Source organism: Silurus meridionalis, chromosome 4 (assembly GCF_014805685.1).
Source record: "Silurus meridionalis isolate SWU-2019-XX chromosome 4, ASM1480568v1, whole genome shotgun sequence".
In the NCBI taxonomy this organism is placed as follows: Eukaryota; Metazoa; Chordata; class Actinopteri; order Siluriformes; family Siluridae; genus Silurus; species Silurus meridionalis.
Window position 1 is genome coordinate 23,146,456 of NC_060887.1, and position 19,458 is coordinate 23,165,913.

The following is a 19,458-nucleotide window of genomic DNA, read 5'->3' on the forward strand; positions in this document are numbered from 1 at the left end:
TTCTTTTCAGGGTTCTTTCCTGCCACTGACAACACTAGCTTACTCATTATAATTTATATTTGCAATCTATTTTGTGAAAATGTCTTTGGGACAATGTCCAATGTTAAAGTACTATACAAATTTAATTCAATTTCATTGAAATAACTTGAATAAATAAGCTCAGATTAACTGCAAAAACCAATGGGCAAAGGACTTTAGATGGATCAAATATGGATTTAGTGGAAAATTTAACAAGGTTTCCTTTATCTCCAAAGCAAACGTCGCAGTGTGGCTTCTTGGTTTGCATTTATATTGAAACTTTAAAACATATCGCACATTATAATATGTAAAACATGAGGGAAGAAAAGAAAATTCACTAGAAACATTGAAAAGGCATCAATAAATATGGCCTTATGTGTCAATTTCCCCATACTGGGTAGAATGCCTAACAGTGTTCCTCAGAGAGTTAGTTAACCATTCTTTCTAATGTTATTAAATCTCTCCTATACAGCAAGAACTGTAATCAGTCACAAAGTGCAGCGTTAACTCTGCACATCTGCAAGCAAAGTGATGTAGCTAAATAAATGGCTGGCATTTTATTTGCCTACAGTTATAGCAGTGTGTTTTAAGATCTTGATTGAGTTATATTGTTATCATTCTCTTTCCTATAATGCTGTCAGGTTAATGGGAACACTTATCCACATTATGTAGTCCCAATCTGATAAGTGGGCTCATTTTAAGCACTTTTCATTTTTCATGAAAGGCTCCGGCTTACAGTCTCACTGCTGTTACTCTGGGCATCTGCAGTGCCTAATGAAGATGTTGAAGCAGAATGACAAACCCTGGAGCCTTTTTATGTTTATTCAAACAAACGTGAGAAAAATTTAATCCTGTAGAATCACTTTGCTAAAACACTATAAAATATTATAAAAAGTTTAAAATGTGTTGAGGAAAAAAGAAGAGTATTGGAACATATTGGTGTTTATGATACTTTAATTAGCCAAGAATATCATTAACAATGTAGAAATGTAACTAGTGACATGATACGGAATATTCAAAGAAAGACAATGGTTTTGTGTAAGTGCTTTTTTTGTGCATTTTTATTTATCAATTTTTATTGACAGCATTATTCTGGCCACAGTCATAGTGGATACAGAGTGTGATGCATGGCCTGGATGGAACTACTCCATTGCAGAGAACCATGCATACACATTAATAGCTATTGGAAAAAGCATATTTCTGGGCAATGGGAAGAAAGGAGAGAACAAGACAAGAACATATTAAACTCTACTACAAAATGCTTTTTGAGCATTTTGTAATATATTATGGGTTATAAAGAAATCATTCATTAATGCATTCATTTATCTTCTGTTAATGCTTTATCCTGATCAGATTAATGGTGTATTGTGCTACAACCGGAACTGCTTTCATTGTCTTGATCTTGCGGTATTCTATCCTGTATAATGCATTGCTTCGTTGACACAACTCTAACACATTAACATCAACTCAACCTCTTTACAAGATTTCACAGTGTTTTCATAAATAGAAAAGAGTAAGGAATAAAACCGTTTCCTGCACATGTACATTGCACTGTTCTATAGGCTAACTAAAGCGAAGGAAACGGCGCCCCCTAGCGCTCAGCCACTTGTCGGGAAACTTGAGCGCGCACGGAATATCCAGTCACACTGAAATGCTGTCCAGCTGCTGGTGCTGGTGCAGACTGCTCGGATATAATGAACAGGATGGGAAAGCTCTATATACACAGCCGTTCCGCCTCATTGGTGCAGTTTTATTCTTCATGCTGAGCTATGACTGCAGGATTGTTACCGGATATGGGACTACATTGTAGAGACACTGTGGCATTAATACTCGTCAGTTAGTGTTTTTTGTTTCTGGTCATATTGAGCTGTTTATCCTGTGGAAGTGGCTCCAACAGAGTTTATTAATCTCAAGTATGGATCAACTATAATGCGCAATCATGTAGAGGTTGTCATTATGCAGTGCTATTGCCTCTAACCCAGATGGTAAAGTACTGTTCGGTTGAACAACTTTCATTACGGTGAGAAGATCGGTGTGGTTCTTATTCTCGGAGAAAACTGTTTCCTGCTCATCTGCTGATTTTTTTCCACGAGCGGTTTTGAAGACATGGCTCGTCTACGGAGAAGATCTTGCATGCTTCTTTTTCTCCTCGCCCTCTTCGTGCTTGGTACTCTGATTGGATTGAGGGGTCTGAAGCCGAGTGATGAATTTTCGGATCTGGACGTTTTGCCCATCAAAGAGGAGAAAGTTGACAGGCGCGGTGTTTTCAGTGAGGTCCTGTCATCAGCCGGTCAGAAACGCATTGTAGCAAGTAATGCAAAACCATCCGGCTCAGACCCCAGTGCTTACAGAGGAGTGTCCTACAATGTCCATATATTTTACTACACCTGGTACGGAAACCCGCAGACCGATGAGAGATATTTGCATTGGGATCACATTCTGGTTCCTCACTGGGACCCAAAAATCGCCGCCAGTTATCCGAGAGGAAGGCATGTCCCCCCTGAAGACATCGGCTCGAGTTTTTATCCCGAACTGGGGCCGTACAGCTCGAGAGATCCGGAAGTGCTGGAATCTCACATGGAGCAAATTAGCACGGCAGGGGCAGGTACTAGTTATTACGTTATTTATCTCTCCATTCCTAATGATCTTTGTGTGAGCATCTTCAAGGTAAGTTATGGTATACAGCTTCGAGACCGGAAGCTCGGTGTTTTTTTTAGTAATGAGGCAGCGACTTGACTAGACTGAACTTTGTTATTTAGAAGTAAACATTTTTTTCCAGATTGCCAAACCAATTTAAGTTTGCCTTACAAGAAATGATAGACTATAACATGTTTACATTAAAGTCTTATAGACAGTTATATTGAAATAGCAAATATATTTCTTCTTTTTTAAACTTCAGAGAGCATAAATAAACTATAAAACTCAATTTACACTCATAAGCAAGTATCAAAACCAGTGCAGCATTCAGCACTGAGTAGGGAACAGCTCCATTGTGTCAGCTTCAATATATTTCTCCACTATATTTCTTCAAAACTGTGATCAGTCTCACAACACAACTGAATATTTAGTTACCCTTTTTTTTTTAAAGCAGTCTGCCAATAGAAATACAGGTAAACTGTATTTTATTTTATATATATTTAAGACCATTAATATCAGACCATTGATCACAAGGTGGTCATATGGTCAAGTCACAATCATCACTGGTGTAGTGTTATGGTTGTAATAATTGTATTTAAGTACTTGTTGTTTAATTCATAGAGTTCATGGGTAATGTTTCAGCGTCTGCACATGGTGTGTGATGGTACTTGTGGGTCATGTGACACATGAAATACGGCAAAATATTTAGAATGAATAAAATCAATTTTAACTAAATGAATTGCACTGACATGCATATTGATATGTGTTTTAAACAGTGAATTTGTATTGTTTCTCTAAGGTGTGGTGGTGCTGTCCTGGTATCCTATGGGTTTGGCTGATGATCACGGGGAGCCCTCTGAAGATTTGGTACCATCGCTCCTGGATGCTGCACTTAGGCACAATTTAAAGGTAAGCATGCCATTTTGAATATAACTGATTTGTTCACTCCTTAATACTGTACACATTAGAAAATACTGCAGAAAGTTACTAAATGTTCTGTGTATTGTGTATTCGCATTAGTGGCATCATGAGTTGTATAGAAAATGAGAAACTGCTGCAGTTGACTCTCATAGCAGCAGTTTTAAGAGAGCGGATGTTCTCCATTTTCCCCTGATATTATATAAAGCCCGTCATCAAACTTTAACCTTGTGTGGTCTGTGGGTTGGATTACGCTCCTTTGTAATCCAACCCATGTAACTTAAGAATTCTCCTGCTAATTAAGAGTGGCTGAAGGAGAGGCTTTTAGAAAGAGTAGATGATGTATAGCTGTAGTATTTTTGGTCCTTCATCAGATATAATGTCCAAAAGTTCACTAAAATATTACAAATTGGGCAAAAACAGGTATGTGATAGGTTATTTCATATCTAATTTGTCTAAGCCTAGATGAAAAGATGATTCATGTGCATTTTAGTTAGCAGTTGTAGTCTGGGCGCATTCACTTCTTAAACAGCAAAGGTGTACTGCATGTATATAAAACATCAATGTAATTATGTGCTTAATTACATAGAGTAAGAGTTACACAGGACAGTTACACAGGAGTATGTAATTAGTGAGATGTGTGTAAAGGCCAGTGCTCTCCAACCAAGCCACATCAATAATACGCAATATGTGTGTTTGCTCAGTGCTCATTTCAGCACTTTCCAATAACTTGTTAAGATGTGTTTGGTCTTTCATTAAAAAGTAAATTGATCTAATTCCTGTAAAAGGCTGTGCGCATGCCAATAGTCCAGTGTGAAGTATTGTGATAGAATCATAAGGTAAAAAAAATAGCTAATAAAATATAAAATAAAATGCTATGTTAGATGTTCAATTGTTTTGTAGTCTACTCTTATTCTAACATATAGTATAATGTGTGGCTCTTTTTGTGCACGAAATTGTGCAGTTTTTGTTCACTCAACACAGTCTGTTCTAACAGATCAAAACATTTGCTGCAATTAAGAGAATCAAGGCCTTGTTTCATAAAGCATGATTTTTTTATTACTATTGTTAGAAGAAGCTAAAATTCAGACTATTGTCTAATGTCTATAGTTTTATAACCAAAATGCTTCAAATATAAAGCAAAAATAAAAGAACAGGCTTTGCTATTATATTATATAAAATGTTACATGTGATTCACCTTTCACTGATCACCCATTAGCTTTTTATTAGAATATAAAATTGCTCATTCGCTAGGTTCAGCCATATGAGAAGAAATTATACTGGCTCTTTCTTTTAGACATGTAACAGAGACCACTCTCAGCATAAAGCATGCAAAAAAAAAATAGAACATTCCATTTTGATTGAAAAGCTATACCTCCGCTGCCTTCCACAGTTCTCTTATACCTGAAAAACAAATCTATGTACACAATACTTTCATTACTTTCGACAGTGTTTTTACTCTGCTTGGACTATTTTCTGCTTTGAGATTTCAACAAGATTTGAGCACTCATTGAATTTAGCTGAGAATATTGCCACAGCACAAAGACATGCTAATAAATGTAGAATGTCTGAATATACGTAACAATGTCTTTAAAACTTATTATGGATGTTATCATTTGCCATTATCTAATGATTCATCCCAAGGTAAGTGGAGTTCCACCCCTCCAAAGCGGCACGCTCATTTATTGAAAGCGTCATACTGAAAATTGTTGTGGCCTGCATCACCTTAATCCATTAGTACCTTTCTGATGCAGTTTTATGATGACATAAGGGACTTTATGTCTAATCTGTAATACTACAGGGACTGTAGATCATAATCCATTCCTCATGTCTGCACAGCCACAGAACATCTATTACCTGCATTAAAACTAATATTTCAGTATCACCTATTCACTGGCTGCATAGAAAATGAAGCATTAAAATAGACACTTTATTGTGGAATATTCTTTTGGTTAATCTGTTATCTGCAATGAAATACTTTTAACAGCTAATAAATATCATGGCAATTTTAGATGGAAACATTTGGCAGAAAGTAAAATCAGTCAGGATGAATTGTGAGAATAATTAATCTTTGAGACTGTGAGAAGGAAAAGTCAAACTGATGTTGTGAAATGTTCATTATGCTAATGGATATCTTCATAAAGTTGCAGGACTTACTCCATACAAAATTGTAGCACACCTGAGAGTGATTGTAGGCAAACATGAATAGGTTAGTCAGGTGGAATCACTGGTGGCTTCTGCAGCAACACTGGTCCTTTTAAGATAATATCAGAAACCTTGGTCTGAATCTATGCTCATTCCTCATCTAATTTATTGACCTGTGTGATAGATCTCACTGATGCACACCGAATGTAGGGCCAGAATTCAAAACCAACAGCATGAATCCATAGGCCTAACCTGCCTTGTGTCAACAGTCCTAGCTGGTGGATCTGGTGTAATGGTGTGGGGAATGTTGTCCTAGAACACAATGTTGTCTTGGGCCAGTTAATACCAATCATCTTTATGCCTATGAGACTATTGTTTCAGTCTATACAGTTACATTCCCATTTATAGAATCTGAATTCAGTAGAAAACCTTTAGAATGTGTCAGAACAGGACATTTGCATGTGCAAGGTTATGGGAAATCCAAGCAGTACCTCAGCCTCAGCTACATCACTCAGCAAACATGTGCATGACTGAAAACCTGCTCATAGCTTAATATATTTTTGTGTAACTGGCTACAATAGTTTCCAATGAATATGTTCCTTTTCTATTCAACTTGGTGACCACATAGTTACTAAAGACTGTTGCAATTCTCATGCTAATTTGATCTTAATTTAATTGTTGAATAAAGCGATTTTTTGTTGTTGTCTGTGGGATCACACATCCTTATACACACCTCTAGACCTGCTTAACCTTTTTGGTAAACCTTCTAAAAACAAAAACAGCAGCAGTAGGACACCTCATATTCATATCTGCGTGTGTGTCTGTCTAACACATCACTGACTATCATTTAATCCAGAATAGTTCTTGTTAAACTATAACAGCTCATACAATGCATGATATTCTCAAACAGCAAATTGTGTAGAAAAGCCTCTGCTTGTAATCAAAATGTAAAGAGATTAAGGCTGCCACAGTCAAGACAAAAAGACAAATCTTTGTTAATTCTGATCATTTTGTACAGCTAGTCATGAACATGTCAGATGTAAGGTATTTTACCTTTTTATGGTTTGGTTACCTTGGTGATTTGTGAATGCCTTTTTGAATGTTACTGCATTCATCAAGGACATGTAGCCTGTTGCAAATCTAAGCATATTCCATTTGCTCTTTGTTGCTTATTAACTGAAAAGGGAGAGTAATTCAGATGATTAAGGAGGTCTTGCAGTACATTACAAAAGGAACTAGCTTGCCACTGTGTACTTTTCAGGTGGCGTTTCATATCCAGGCCTATAAAGGAAGGACTGATCATAGCTTACATAACAACATCAAATACATCATCGACAGGTTGGTTTTATATTTTGCCATTTAAAATCCTTGCACACATTTTTGCCTATTTTGCCCTCATTTTGTTTAACTGATGCAGCTCAGTGAATGTATTATACAAATATATGATATGAAATGTTACACTCTTATTGGTCACTGGGATATATTAAGTGTAGTATATGCATTTAGGTATGGAGATCATGGGGCATTTTACCGCATCAGCATCAGGAATGGGAAAGTGCTGCCTCTTTTTTATATCTATGACTCCTACCTGACTCCTACTGAAGCTTGGGCAGAGTTGCTAACCTCCACAGGCTCTCACAGTCTGCGTGGAACCTCATATGACAGTGTCTTCATTGCACTCATTGTGGATGAGAAACACAAGCATGATATCCTTGCTGGAGGATTTGATGGGATGTATACGTATTTTGCATCCAACGGATTCTCCTATGGCTCCTCTCATCAGAACTGGAAGGGCCTTAAGTCCTTTTGTGATGGCAACAGCCTGCTCTTTGTGCCGAGTGTGGGCCCTGGATATATTGACACCAGTATACGGCCCTGGAACAACCACAATACTCGCAACAGAGTGAACGGCAGATATTATGAAACTGGTCTGCAAGCGGCACTGAACGTACAGCCTGAGATCGTTTCCATCACGTCCTTCAACGAGTGGCATGAGGGCACACAGATTGAGAGAGCAGTACCTAAAAAGACAATCAGGCGAGTATACCTGGACTACCAGCCACACGAACCCGAGCTCTATTTAGAACTAACCAGGACATGGATTGATCAGTATCGTAAAGAGAAAGAGCAATGGCTTGTTTGACGTGGAGTTGTTTTTCAAGTCGGGAGCAGACCTGTTCTCTTTGTGTGCATTTACAGGAGGCTGTATATAGGCATGGTATATGGGAGACTTGAACTCGTTGTTTGGTTAAAAAAAAAAAATCACTTACTCATATGTATCTGCAACAGATTAAAAAAAAAAAGCCATTCTTCTGCTTGACTAGAATGTCAATGTCTTGATTAAAAGAATGGCAAAGTTTAAAAAAAAGTATGTTACAGCTCAGAGATCTTACATCGTAAATGATAAATAGTATTTTCCCAGAATGTTGCATATATTAACACTGCACATCCTAAACATGGCTTATATAAAAATATTCTTCCAGCAACTCCTTGTTCTTTCATTTAAATGTGTTATTTAATAAATATCTTGCTCTGCATTAAAAACACTGGAGTATCATAGGGTCATCCGGACTTATTTTGCCAACTGAACAACATTTGTGAGCCACGAAAACCATTAGAGGGGAAAAAAGAAAAAAAAAAAACACATTAGGAAAGAACTAAAGATATTTAGGCGACAGCACCTCTTTCTCAAACCTCACATTTATTTTGAATACTTTGTTGGATCTACCAATAAAGCCCCCCCCATACACTTTCTCTCCATAGCTTTCTGCTTGTGGGAAGACTGGACTGAAACAATAACAATTAAGGTCTCTGAGTGTCCCATTGTGCATTGAGTAAAAAAAAAGAAAAAAAGACTGCTGACACAGAGAAAACTGGAGTGGCCCTATGGGAAATTCCCAAAGTACCCGTTATATACAGCCCTGACTAAATTGGTGTTTTCTTAAGAATATTATAGCTAGATATCTTTTTGTCTGAACTGATCCCACCATGCAAGCCAGAAAATAAACACTCAAAAACAAGCCAAACAGTTCCTTTTTTTTTTTTTTTTTACATAGTAGCGCTGTTTAAGTATCACAGCTGGTTTACATTCAAAATCAACAAACAAAATGAGAAAACAATATTCTTGCGAAAGTGACATTCAATCCAAACCTTCTTACATCAAACTAAAATAAAGATCTTTTGAAATGGTTCAGTAAGGACTGTTTAGTATAGATGATGTATAGGATTTTCTTCATTGTGCCCTAAAACACTCATAGTTTATCAGAAATTAAGAAAATAAATTCCAAAAGCTGGAAGTGGAATTTCAAAGAAGACCAGATACATTATTCTACTCTTTTGCATGGAGTATTAATATATTCAATTATCTTTTAAATCTATTCCATTGAATTTGTGTGCTAATGGGAGCTTTACAATTACCCATATGCCATTAAGGTCATGAGGTTACTACTTTGTCTACTTAGTCTTTGTACCTCTGTTAGGTGTTTAACCATCGGTTTTCACAGAGCACAGCTTAGACCAATAATAAAAAGGGAGAGCGATTTGGAATGGAACCAATGGTGCAACTTTTTAAATTTTTTTTTATATAACCTCATTCATAGAAGAATAAAAAAAAAAGTGATATTGTATTCATTTTTATTTATAGTGTTGGGTGAAAGAGCACAAAAATATGCATAGTATTTGTTTATTAATGCATATTATTATTATGATCAACTTTGGTCCCTAATGTACCCTCAGTGCAATATTTACTGCACCATTGACCTTATAATGAACTTGCATTTGTATCCAAAATATAAATCCAATGAGTAGCTCTTGATGATAATAAATAAAATGATCAATAAGTCAAATATACAAATAACATATGTAAAGCAATTTAAAGTTAGCCCATTACTGATACGTTTTTTCCCCCGGAGTGTTCGATGGCCTATATTTGATGTCCGAGAGAATAATCCTAAAAATCCAAGCAAAACCCAAAACTCTGTCTTAAAAATAAATAAAAAGACGTATACATCATGCTCTGCTACATCACTATTTCGGACCAATGAAGAGTGATGCCAATGTTAATTATTTAGAAAAAGTGGCATAAAAAGATCTTGTTAATAAACCATAAAATCAGGCAATAGAAAATTCCAAACAAAGATTGCCATGGATAAGACTTTTCTAATTTCCTGACCCATTCACAGCTACATTGTAGTGAAATATCAGTCCAATAATTTAGGGTCCAAATGGCTGGCGAACAGTTCTTCGTTTGTGCACTTCAGCGGGATTACAGTAGAAAGCCAAACCTTCATTAACTGGAAGAATCCTCCAATAATGTGTATTTCTTCTCAAGTATAGCAACTGTGGCTGAACAGGCACTGTAAGAAAAAGATTTAAGGAGAAAGTTCATAAATAAACAAAAGCAATCTTTTTAAATGAAGTGATGTGTACTAAGAGAGTATAAATAACAAAAGTTACAAGTAGGAAGGACAAATTATGTATTTGTATTTTTAATTTCTCAACAATCGAATTGATCAAGTTGTAGCGAGTGAAATGTAATAATGTTTCATGAACTACTTGGATGTGTATTAAATTCTCATTCTCTAAATCTCATTAACAGAAAAGTATTCATGATTTCAGCTATGAGTTTTGGTAGACTGTCTGCTGTCTTCCTTTACTTCCTCAGTACATTAAATTATGAGGTAATTCTTGAGCAGTAAACAGATTAATATCAGCACTGAGCTGAGAATATTGTTTGTGCTTAGTTTTATCAGGGTTTCCACATGTATTTGTGTTTATGATTCTAAATCAAATGTCTCACATCTGTGTATTTAATCTGTTTAGTAAAATCATTCTGTGGTCAAGCAGTTCGCATCTCTTATGATGTGTGCAGTGCAGCAGGCTGAATTCTGAGTAGTGTCAGTAAAGTTAGAGTAACAAAGTACGGTTTGTTTCAAGTTGAACACAACAATAAAAAGTTTGTTTTGTCTCAGAGTTGAATCTCCACCAGGCAACTATAAATAAAGGTACAAAATAATAGGCCAGACAGAAACTCCAATCCTGACCCTGTTTTTGTTAACAGTAAAAGTTTCACTAGATGTTTTACAGCAGAATGCTTACCAGCCAGGCCTTATGATGCGATATCTACCAGGCACGGAGAGATCCACAACTGTTGAGCCCAGTCGACTTTGATCTGCTATCGGACCACCGTCCACGACCACAGCTACTCTTGGCCACAGCTCCTCAAACTCCTATAAAGCAAAATCATCAAAAGGTATACCCATGTGTGATACTCTTTGAGAGCAAAACTAAATACAGCTGTACTCACGTGAACTGCAAGAGTGCTGGACTGTGTACTGATGTTAGCACTAGTCAAAGCAAGGGGCTCATCACATAACTGACACAAACGTCTCATGAAGGGATGGTCTGGGATGCGGACACCAACAAGCTACAGGTCAGTCACCAATACACGAAGGGACACATCAGAAACAAAAACATCACCACATATACTTGCTAATGTTTATTATACCCATAACTCTACTGGCAGACTCACCCTAGTGAACGGATTGAGGTCTGCATTCAGAGTTTCAGACCTTTCAAGAACCAGAGTGACTGGTCCAGGAAGGAGATCTTTCAGAAGATCTTCTTTAACAGTCACTTTACAATACCTTAAAATGAAACAAACTTAGAATGTTGCACTGACTAACATAAGGGTTATAACAAAAAATAAACAAATAAATTAATCACAGAAAACATACTTGTATATGTCTTGTACTTCTCCAACACAAATAGCTAAAGGCTTGTTGCCATTTCTGCCCTTGATATTATACACCCTCTTGATAGCTTCTGAATTCTGAGCCAAGCAAGCCAGGCCATAGATCGTGTCAGTGGGAACAGCGATGACCTGACCGTCTTTTAGAGCCTTTAGTGTAGAGTGGAGGATTTGAGCTCCATCTGTGTTACAAGAACAAAATAAAAATTAAAAAAATATATATAATTATTGATTCCAGAACAAAAAAAGCTTTCACAATGTGTGTTGTTTTTCACAAAAATGAACAGCCCATAACAGTCATATAATTTATGATTGTCAGAAAGATCACTCTTTTTCTCACATGCATCTGACATTATAAATGAGGTGTTCGGTGGTCATCTGATAACCTAGTTGTGTAATGCAAAACATGCCATTTTGTTTAGTATTCTGACATAATCTGAATCTACTATAAAACAATGTGACTTGCAAACAATATTAAGGAAGACATGCACCTTGAACATCCCAAATATTTTTAAATCGGTATTGGAAATCTACATAAGGTTTTAAAGCTTAATTGTATGATTCAATTCCATGTTATAATTATCGGCTTTAACTCTTTTCTTTGTTTCGCTCTCACCTCTATACACCTCTGTACCATAGACATGGTTCAAACGGCTACAAATTACTCTGCACGTTGCAGTTCACTAATTACACTATTTGGCCACGAACAACATTTTAAACAGCTTATTACCAAGGAATAATAAAATAATAATAATAATAATAATAATAATAATAATAATAATAAGTGGCATAAAGTAAGGTGTTCCATGAGGTTAAGGTCAAAACTTTGAAATGTTTCCAAACTTGGCAAACCACCTCTTCAATGACCTCATTCCAACTTCGTAAGTTTCATTGAAATAGTTTCTGGATTAAATATACAGTACAATATATTGTACAAAGACATCCCATACAATTGAAAAATATTGTTCCCACTTGTTTCCTTGAATAGTTGAGGCATGGACTCCACAAAACCTGCCTTCTCTGAGAGCTCGGAGCCAATTTTCTCACCATCACGATTAAATTTGTCAAATTCACTTAGATCCTGACACTTGCCCATTTTTCCTGCTTCTGATAAATCACCATTGAAAACCGTATGTTCACTTGCCGCCTAAAATATCCCAAACCACGACAGATGTCATAAGATAATCAACCTTATTCATTTCACCCTTCAGAGATTGTAATCAGTGTTTGAATTGTTCCAAAGCTCTTGAGGGGTCACCCTAGACCCCCACACACACATTATGCTTATGGAAGGACCCCTTTCATTTAAACACTGGTTGTAAATGTCCTGGCTGATCAGTAAAGTGAAGCTAAACCTCGTCTTTTCTGTATCTCAGTGTCATCATTAAGCCTTGTAGCACTGCATTCTGGAACTTGGAGTCCTACGTTTGCGTCATCGTTTGCTTTAGGGAAAATAGGCTGACAGTGTTATGTATTTGAAAACAGTATGTGAGGAAATGAGCTCATGACTTGTGTTTGACTTGCCCATCTTTCTCCTATTATCTCCACTTCTTTCTCCAAGTAATAACGACAAAGAAACACTAACCTGAAGGTGAGTGAACACAGCGCAGACCTTTCATTATGTTCTAGAGCTGCCTGAACAACTTACCGTTTACATGATGAGTTTCATTATATACTTAACACTCACATTTTAAGCTAGGATATAAAAGAACAAGTTTTACTCCTATAGATGTATCGATAGTCTCCTGGTTATACAGTAAGTAAGTTGCATCATGCTACCCGACAGCAGCGGAACTCACCTGGGGAGTCTCTGTTCAGAGGTCCGTTTTTGTCGGGCGGAAATAAGCGCAGCACTGATGTCTTCATCTCTTTACACATGGCTCTGATTCTCACCGGGGAATGAGGAGAGCGCTGCCTGGACAAGATCAAACCACGAGCAAGTGACCACACACTCATACACACACACTGCTTTAAACCTCACAGTGGCTCACATGGTCCCCGTGCGCAGCCCAACCCGGAAGCGTGAACTAGAGCTGACATTTCAAAACAAATGTCCTAGACAAATTAAAAGTTGTAACTTTAACGAAAGGTTTTTGAAAAAACCTCCTCAGCGTTATCGTACATACACGTATAAACTATTTTAAGATACAAAATGTCGTATGTAAATATATGTATGGGAAATATTTGTAAACATGTATTTTATCAATTATTAACAAAAATATTTTTAACGAGTTTAACAAGGTTTTAATTTCTTCCTCTAAAATGAAGGTCATAAATAAAATTAGCTATATTATAAAATCTTCGGCAAAAATAACAGACATGCTGTCAGGTGAGGCAGTGATGAGCAGTGATGCATGGGCGTAAAGGGAGGGGACGGAGGGGACATGTCCCCCCCATCCGAGGATTGTCCCCCCCCAAATTTTTTTTTAAATATTGCACTCTCTATTGTAAAAATATATCTATGTATACCTAAATAATTGTGTAAGTAGAAAAAAAAACAAACGCAAAAAATGCATTTAGAAACAGTTGAGTTCCCCCCTCCCCTTCCTCACAGTGGTTTGACCCACTGCCTGCTTTCCCAGTTCATCTCACCTTCTCTACACACACGAGTCAGGTGTGTGTCTGCGGCTCAATTAATGTTCAACTCCTTTAACTAGGGGATTTTATTCACTTTAAATAAAGCGATTCTCTTTAATGTAGTTGATGCAGACTTATTCATAAATTAGTTGCGGCAAAAATGCTGATTACGGATGTAATTTTCCATGAATCTGCTCTATTAGCGATTAAAATATCACTTATCTAGTGAACGTTAGCTTGTGTACAATAGCTTGTAGCATAGTGCACTGACACTAACACGCCAAAGCCGTTTCACATGCAGTGTTTTATTTGGGACGACTTGGCATTATGCTAACTTAACATTAACACACAATGAGCATATTGTTTATCTGTGCATTTACTAAATGAGCACCGTGCTACTGAACTGACCCCACTGTATTATTTTGTATAATCAATTTCTATTCTGTTCTTGTGTCTTCATTAATTTTAAATACAATTTTAAACATTTTTTTGAATTCCTTGTTTTTATTGTTGTGATTGTTTTTTATGATAGTTTTACTTTCTTTTAGTAAAGCACTTTGAATTACCATTGTGTATGAAATGTGCTACAGTATAAATAAACTTGTCTTGCAGTGTCATAGACTAGATAAAATGACGGAGAAAAGGAAAATGGACATAAGATCATTTTTCAGTGCATCTAAACCATATCTTTATAAGTACAATTTGACTGTATTATTTGTGTCCCCTTCAGAAATAGCTCATGAGAAATTTTTATATTTATTGTCCCCCCTACTGTTAAATGAAATTTACACCCATGCAGTGATGAGACAGTTAAAAAAATATATATACACATAATGAAATGTAAAAAAATAAATTTGTTTTTAACAAAGCCCTTCTCTCGGATTTGTGTTTTAAGTGCATTTTCCTCTTTATTTTGAACGTTTTTGTTGTCCAAATGGCGGATTTGCAGAGGTTTGTTGCTGTCGATAAAACTAATAATAAAAAAAAACTAGCATGAGAAGCAGCCATCACTTCTGCCGCTTGGGGGTGTGCGAGAGCCGAGTGCTGATTATAAAACATTAAATAGCATTACCTAATCTAAACTTTTTTTTTTTTGCTAAAGAAACAGTGCAGGTTTGACAAAACAGACAGGAAGCGGAGCTGGAAATGCTGCGATTTTCATTAGGAGTGATGATGGACAAGATTAGAAATGAGTTTATTAGAGGAACTCTGCAGGCATTGCGTGTTGAAAGCAAGGTGAGGGAGGCTAGATTGAGATGGTTTGGACATGTGCACTGGAAGAACACATCTCTCTCCCTCTCTCTCTCTATTTCTCTCTCTTTCGTTCTGGCTGTAGTCTGACAGGTGCGCAATAAAAAATAAATAAAAACATTAGTTAAGTTTCCTCAAGATGAAAATATTCTGATAAAGTATAGATTCTTGATAGATAGATAGATAGATAGATAGATAGATAGATAGATAGATAGATCTATTATATACATAGATAGATAGATCTATTATATACATAGATAGATAGATAGATAGATAGATAGATAGATAGATAGATAGATAGATAGATAGATAGATAGATAGATAGATAGATCTATTATATACATAGATAGATAGATAGATAGATAGATAGATAGATAGATAGATAGATAGATAGATCTATTATCTAGATAGATAGATAGATAGATAGATAGATAGATAGATAGATAGATAGATAGATCTATTATATACATAGATAGATAGATAGATAGATAGATAGATAGATAGATAGATAGATAGATAGATAGATAGATAGATCTATTATCTAGATAGATAGATAGATAGATAGATCTATTATATACATAGATAGATAGATAGATAGATAGATAGATAGATAGATAGATAGATAGATAGATAGATAGATAGATAGCTGGAGAGATAGAGAGATAGATCAGAGGGAAAGAGGAAGGCCAAGGAGGAGCTTTGCTTTATGAATGTGGGAAGTAAAGCTTTTGGAAGAGACAGATGTAGAGAACAGAGTGATATGGAGACATAAGATTCACTGTGGCGACCCCTAACGGGAGAAGCAGAAATAATAACAAATAGGTAGTAGGCAACCAGACTAAAAAATACTGTACAACGTTTTTACTTTTGCTTACTGATCGAAGAGTTTTAATAAATGACGCTACTCAGTGTTTTACTGCTGCTTCGTTTGGACCTGTCACTTCGCGGAAACTCTCGCGAGACATGTGGAGTTCTGGCTGTAGTCTGATAGGTGCGCAATTTATATATATATATATATATATATATATATATATATATATATATATATATATATCAATCATATATAAAATATATATATATATATATATATATATATATATATATATATATATATATATATATCAATCATATATAAAATATATATATATATATATATATATATATATATATATATATATATCAATCATATATATATATATATATATATATATATATATATATATATATATATATATATATATATATATATATATATATATATATATATATATATATATATATATATATATATATCAGTAAAGTTTGCTCAAGATGAAAATATTCTGATAAAGTATAGATTCTTGAAAAATGGTTTGATTCTGTTCACCACCATATATCTGTATGTATTTCTTTAATAAATCGTTACTATTGGTGTTTATTATATAATTACATTAGAGCATTTTCTCTTTCAGACCAGGGAAATTACATTAAACCTTTTGAAGAGATCAGCAGTCCTGCTCAGGCTGCTGGTAGACAAGTTCAGGTTTTAGGAACTACGGGGAAAAGGCAATCAGTGAGAGACGCACACCTGTAGCCGATCAACTAAACTACTTAGAGAAGCCAAATGAAAGTAAGTCAAGAGTAACAGATCACTCAGAAGTACTGATGGAGTCTGGTGCAGGTGAGAAATGATGTGTTACTTAAAGAAAAGCATTTACAAAATGTATATGTATCGACTGCTAACGAATTATTACAGATGAATCCAGGGAACTGACGCACTCTCCTGAAGTGCAGGTGAGTTCCTATCAAGAGCTCAGACCTTTTCCTCTGGACTTGTCTTAATCTAATTAAATCTATGCTTCAATTTGAGGACAATGCTGAAGCTCTAAGTGAGATGATGGAGTCCCTAGACGAGAAGATGGCTCTGTGTGAGAGGGTACTTCAAGATCTGTTATCAGTTCAGAGAATTATAAAGGTAAATCATTCCCGAATCTATAAGTATACCATGTAATTGTCCAGCCTGAGTATTGTTTCTATTTGCAGGAAAAAAGACTGTGTGATGCACTTTTCCAGAAACAAACCAATCAAGCTGATTCTACAGAATAATCATGTTGGGTTTTTTTTTTTTTTTTTTTAAACCTGAGACTTGTGTATGTATAAATAAATAAATAATAAAAAAATAAGACATGAGCCTGTGAAGATTTCACTGATATATTGCTTAATTTAGTTCAAAAAGTTAGTACTTTTGCCATAATACTTTATACAAAACACGCATATGAGAGCATTTTTCACATTATACATTCCTTAAAAATACAGATCCTTTTATAGTATGTCCTCACACTTTGGGTATCAAAAGCAGTGTGTTTGGAAGCATTTGTCTCCCCAACTTTGTCACCCTTGCAATTTTGGTCTGATTTTTATTTACAAACCACTGCATGCTACAATGTTCTGCTTTAGACTGGAAAACAAATCTCTCAATCGGAGCGAATTGAGATTCGGGGAGAAAATGTGTCTGCAAAAATAAACAGCAGTCCGAATTAACTACTGTGTGAAATGAAAGATGAACTTGGCAGTTTATTATAACTGACCTGTTTGTGTTTAATAACTGATTTCACAGTTAAATAATTTAGTATAAATGGAGTAGAGTGAGCAAGATTTGTTGACTCACTGGATTCCAGTGTGGAGGAAGAAACCTGTTCAAACACTAAACAAAATGTAGGAAAAAAAAGGAGGAAATCTAGACCATTACAATTCCTACAACAGAATTGTATTACTCTGGAAATTGACATTTCCCCTTTGATAACATGCATTAATGTTGGGGCACTTTAACTTTTAGTGGAAGGACAACTATTAAAAGATTACAATGCCCATACACATATATTAAATAAAAGATTTTAACTGAACATAGCTGTTGACTACCATATCGTCTCCTTTAGAGACCAGATATAACAGCTCCCAGTAGCAAGGCTTGTGTAGTATATTTACATGTGAAATTGCAATTTGACAGAGTTGATTTGCGCTAGTGGTAACTTGCATAAAAACTAAATACTGAAGCAAGGTCTTATTTCACTCAGTATTTACAAAGGGAGCTGAGGCTCTGTTGAGGGATCTGGGTTCATAAAATACACAAACACTTTTTTTTGTTGTTTTTTTTTGTTGCATAGATTCTACAATGGTTTGGCCAAAATAAGTGCTCAATCTGGCTTGACATCAATGTAAACAAAATTATTTATAATATTTACAACACAAAAACTAATGATTTCATCTGTTTGTTATTGGACCCTTTTTTTTTTTTTAGATGAGTGCCAGTGAATAGTGTCAAAAGCAGCCTTTTATGATACTGACCGTTTTGATTGTTCCAAATACAATACACTAAAGACTGTTTAATAGACCGGCACACTGACATGCAAAGATTTTAATTTGCATCAATTGCTGTATACTCTTAATAAATTTATAAAAGGAACCATCTCGACCATCTCAAGCGGACTAAAATTGCGACTAAATCACTGCCCGACAAAATGTCCTTATATAAATCAAATTAACTGGCATCTAGCCAAATTTCTCCTCCTCAATGTCATGTAAAGAAAATATTTTGTCACAATTTGCGAGGACTTAAGTTTCATGGGAAGCAAGTATTTCACATTTAATGATTTAGTAGCTCAAAAGCTACTCAGTATCAAAACTGTAAGGCAGTTTCCTGAACATGGGAAATAGAAATACAGAAGCCATTCCATGCCACAGTGCACATGTTTGTGTATTTCCTGTACTAAACCAGGTGCCCCTTCCTGCCTTAATAAAAAAAAAAAAAAGAAAACAACAACAAAAAAAAAACATTACATTCCAAAATCTACTACATTGTGAAGTGGTGGTGGGTGAGTTGCAAAAAAAATGGGCAGTGCAGTGTCATGTCCTCCATGTCAAACCCAAAGTGTGATATCCCACATAGTTCTATACAAAAATACAAATACAATCTAAGGGCTTAAACATTTGTCATTTCAAATACACAACATTTACATTATAATAAACTCATTAAAACCTCTACAGCAGTGGTGTAAAAACTGGCTTACTGGTGCAGGGAAGTTAACTAGACATTCTCTTGATTATCTCAACCTTGACTTGGTAATGCACAACAAGCATGCATTACACACCAGCTCGAGTTTTTACAGTTCTGCTGCCATTTGTAT

At 35.6% G+C, this 19,458-nt stretch overlaps 2 protein-coding genes and 1 long non-coding RNA gene across 3 annotated transcripts; 2 read left to right on the forward strand and 1 right to left on the reverse strand.

Moving 5' to 3' along the window:
* Positions 1-1,599: 1,599 nt before the first annotated feature.
* On the forward strand, positions 1,600-8,738 carry LOC124384203 (glycoprotein endo-alpha-1,2-mannosidase-like protein). Its single transcript, XM_046846867.1, has 4 exons — positions 1,600-2,623; positions 3,455-3,564; positions 6,980-7,056; positions 7,225-8,738. Exons 1-4 carry the CDS (start codon positions 2,125-2,127, stop codon positions 7,859-7,861), a joined length of 1,323 nt encoding a protein of 440 aa, XP_046702823.1. The 5' UTR covers positions 1,600-2,124; the 3' UTR covers positions 7,862-8,738.
* A 596-nt stretch (positions 8,739-9,334) lies between these two features.
* yrdc (yrdC N(6)-threonylcarbamoyltransferase domain containing) lies at positions 9,335-13,496 on the reverse strand. Its single transcript, XM_046846868.1, has 6 exons — positions 13,267-13,496; positions 11,454-11,649; positions 11,249-11,363; positions 11,024-11,143; positions 10,816-10,946; positions 9,335-10,073 (listed from the first exon to the last, which is right to left on the reverse strand). Exons 1-6 carry the CDS (start codon positions 13,421-13,423, stop codon positions 10,007-10,009), a joined length of 786 nt encoding a protein of 261 aa, XP_046702824.1. The 5' UTR covers positions 13,424-13,496; the 3' UTR covers positions 9,335-10,006.
* Positions 13,497-16,271: 2,775 nt separating this feature from the next.
* On the forward strand, positions 16,272-17,464 carry LOC124384206. Its single transcript, XR_006925361.1, has 5 exons — positions 16,272-16,286; positions 16,747-16,955; positions 17,031-17,068; positions 17,145-17,249; positions 17,318-17,464. It is a non-coding gene; the product is annotated as an uncharacterized LOC124384206 (long non-coding RNA).
* Positions 17,465-19,458: the final 1,994 nt, after the last annotated feature.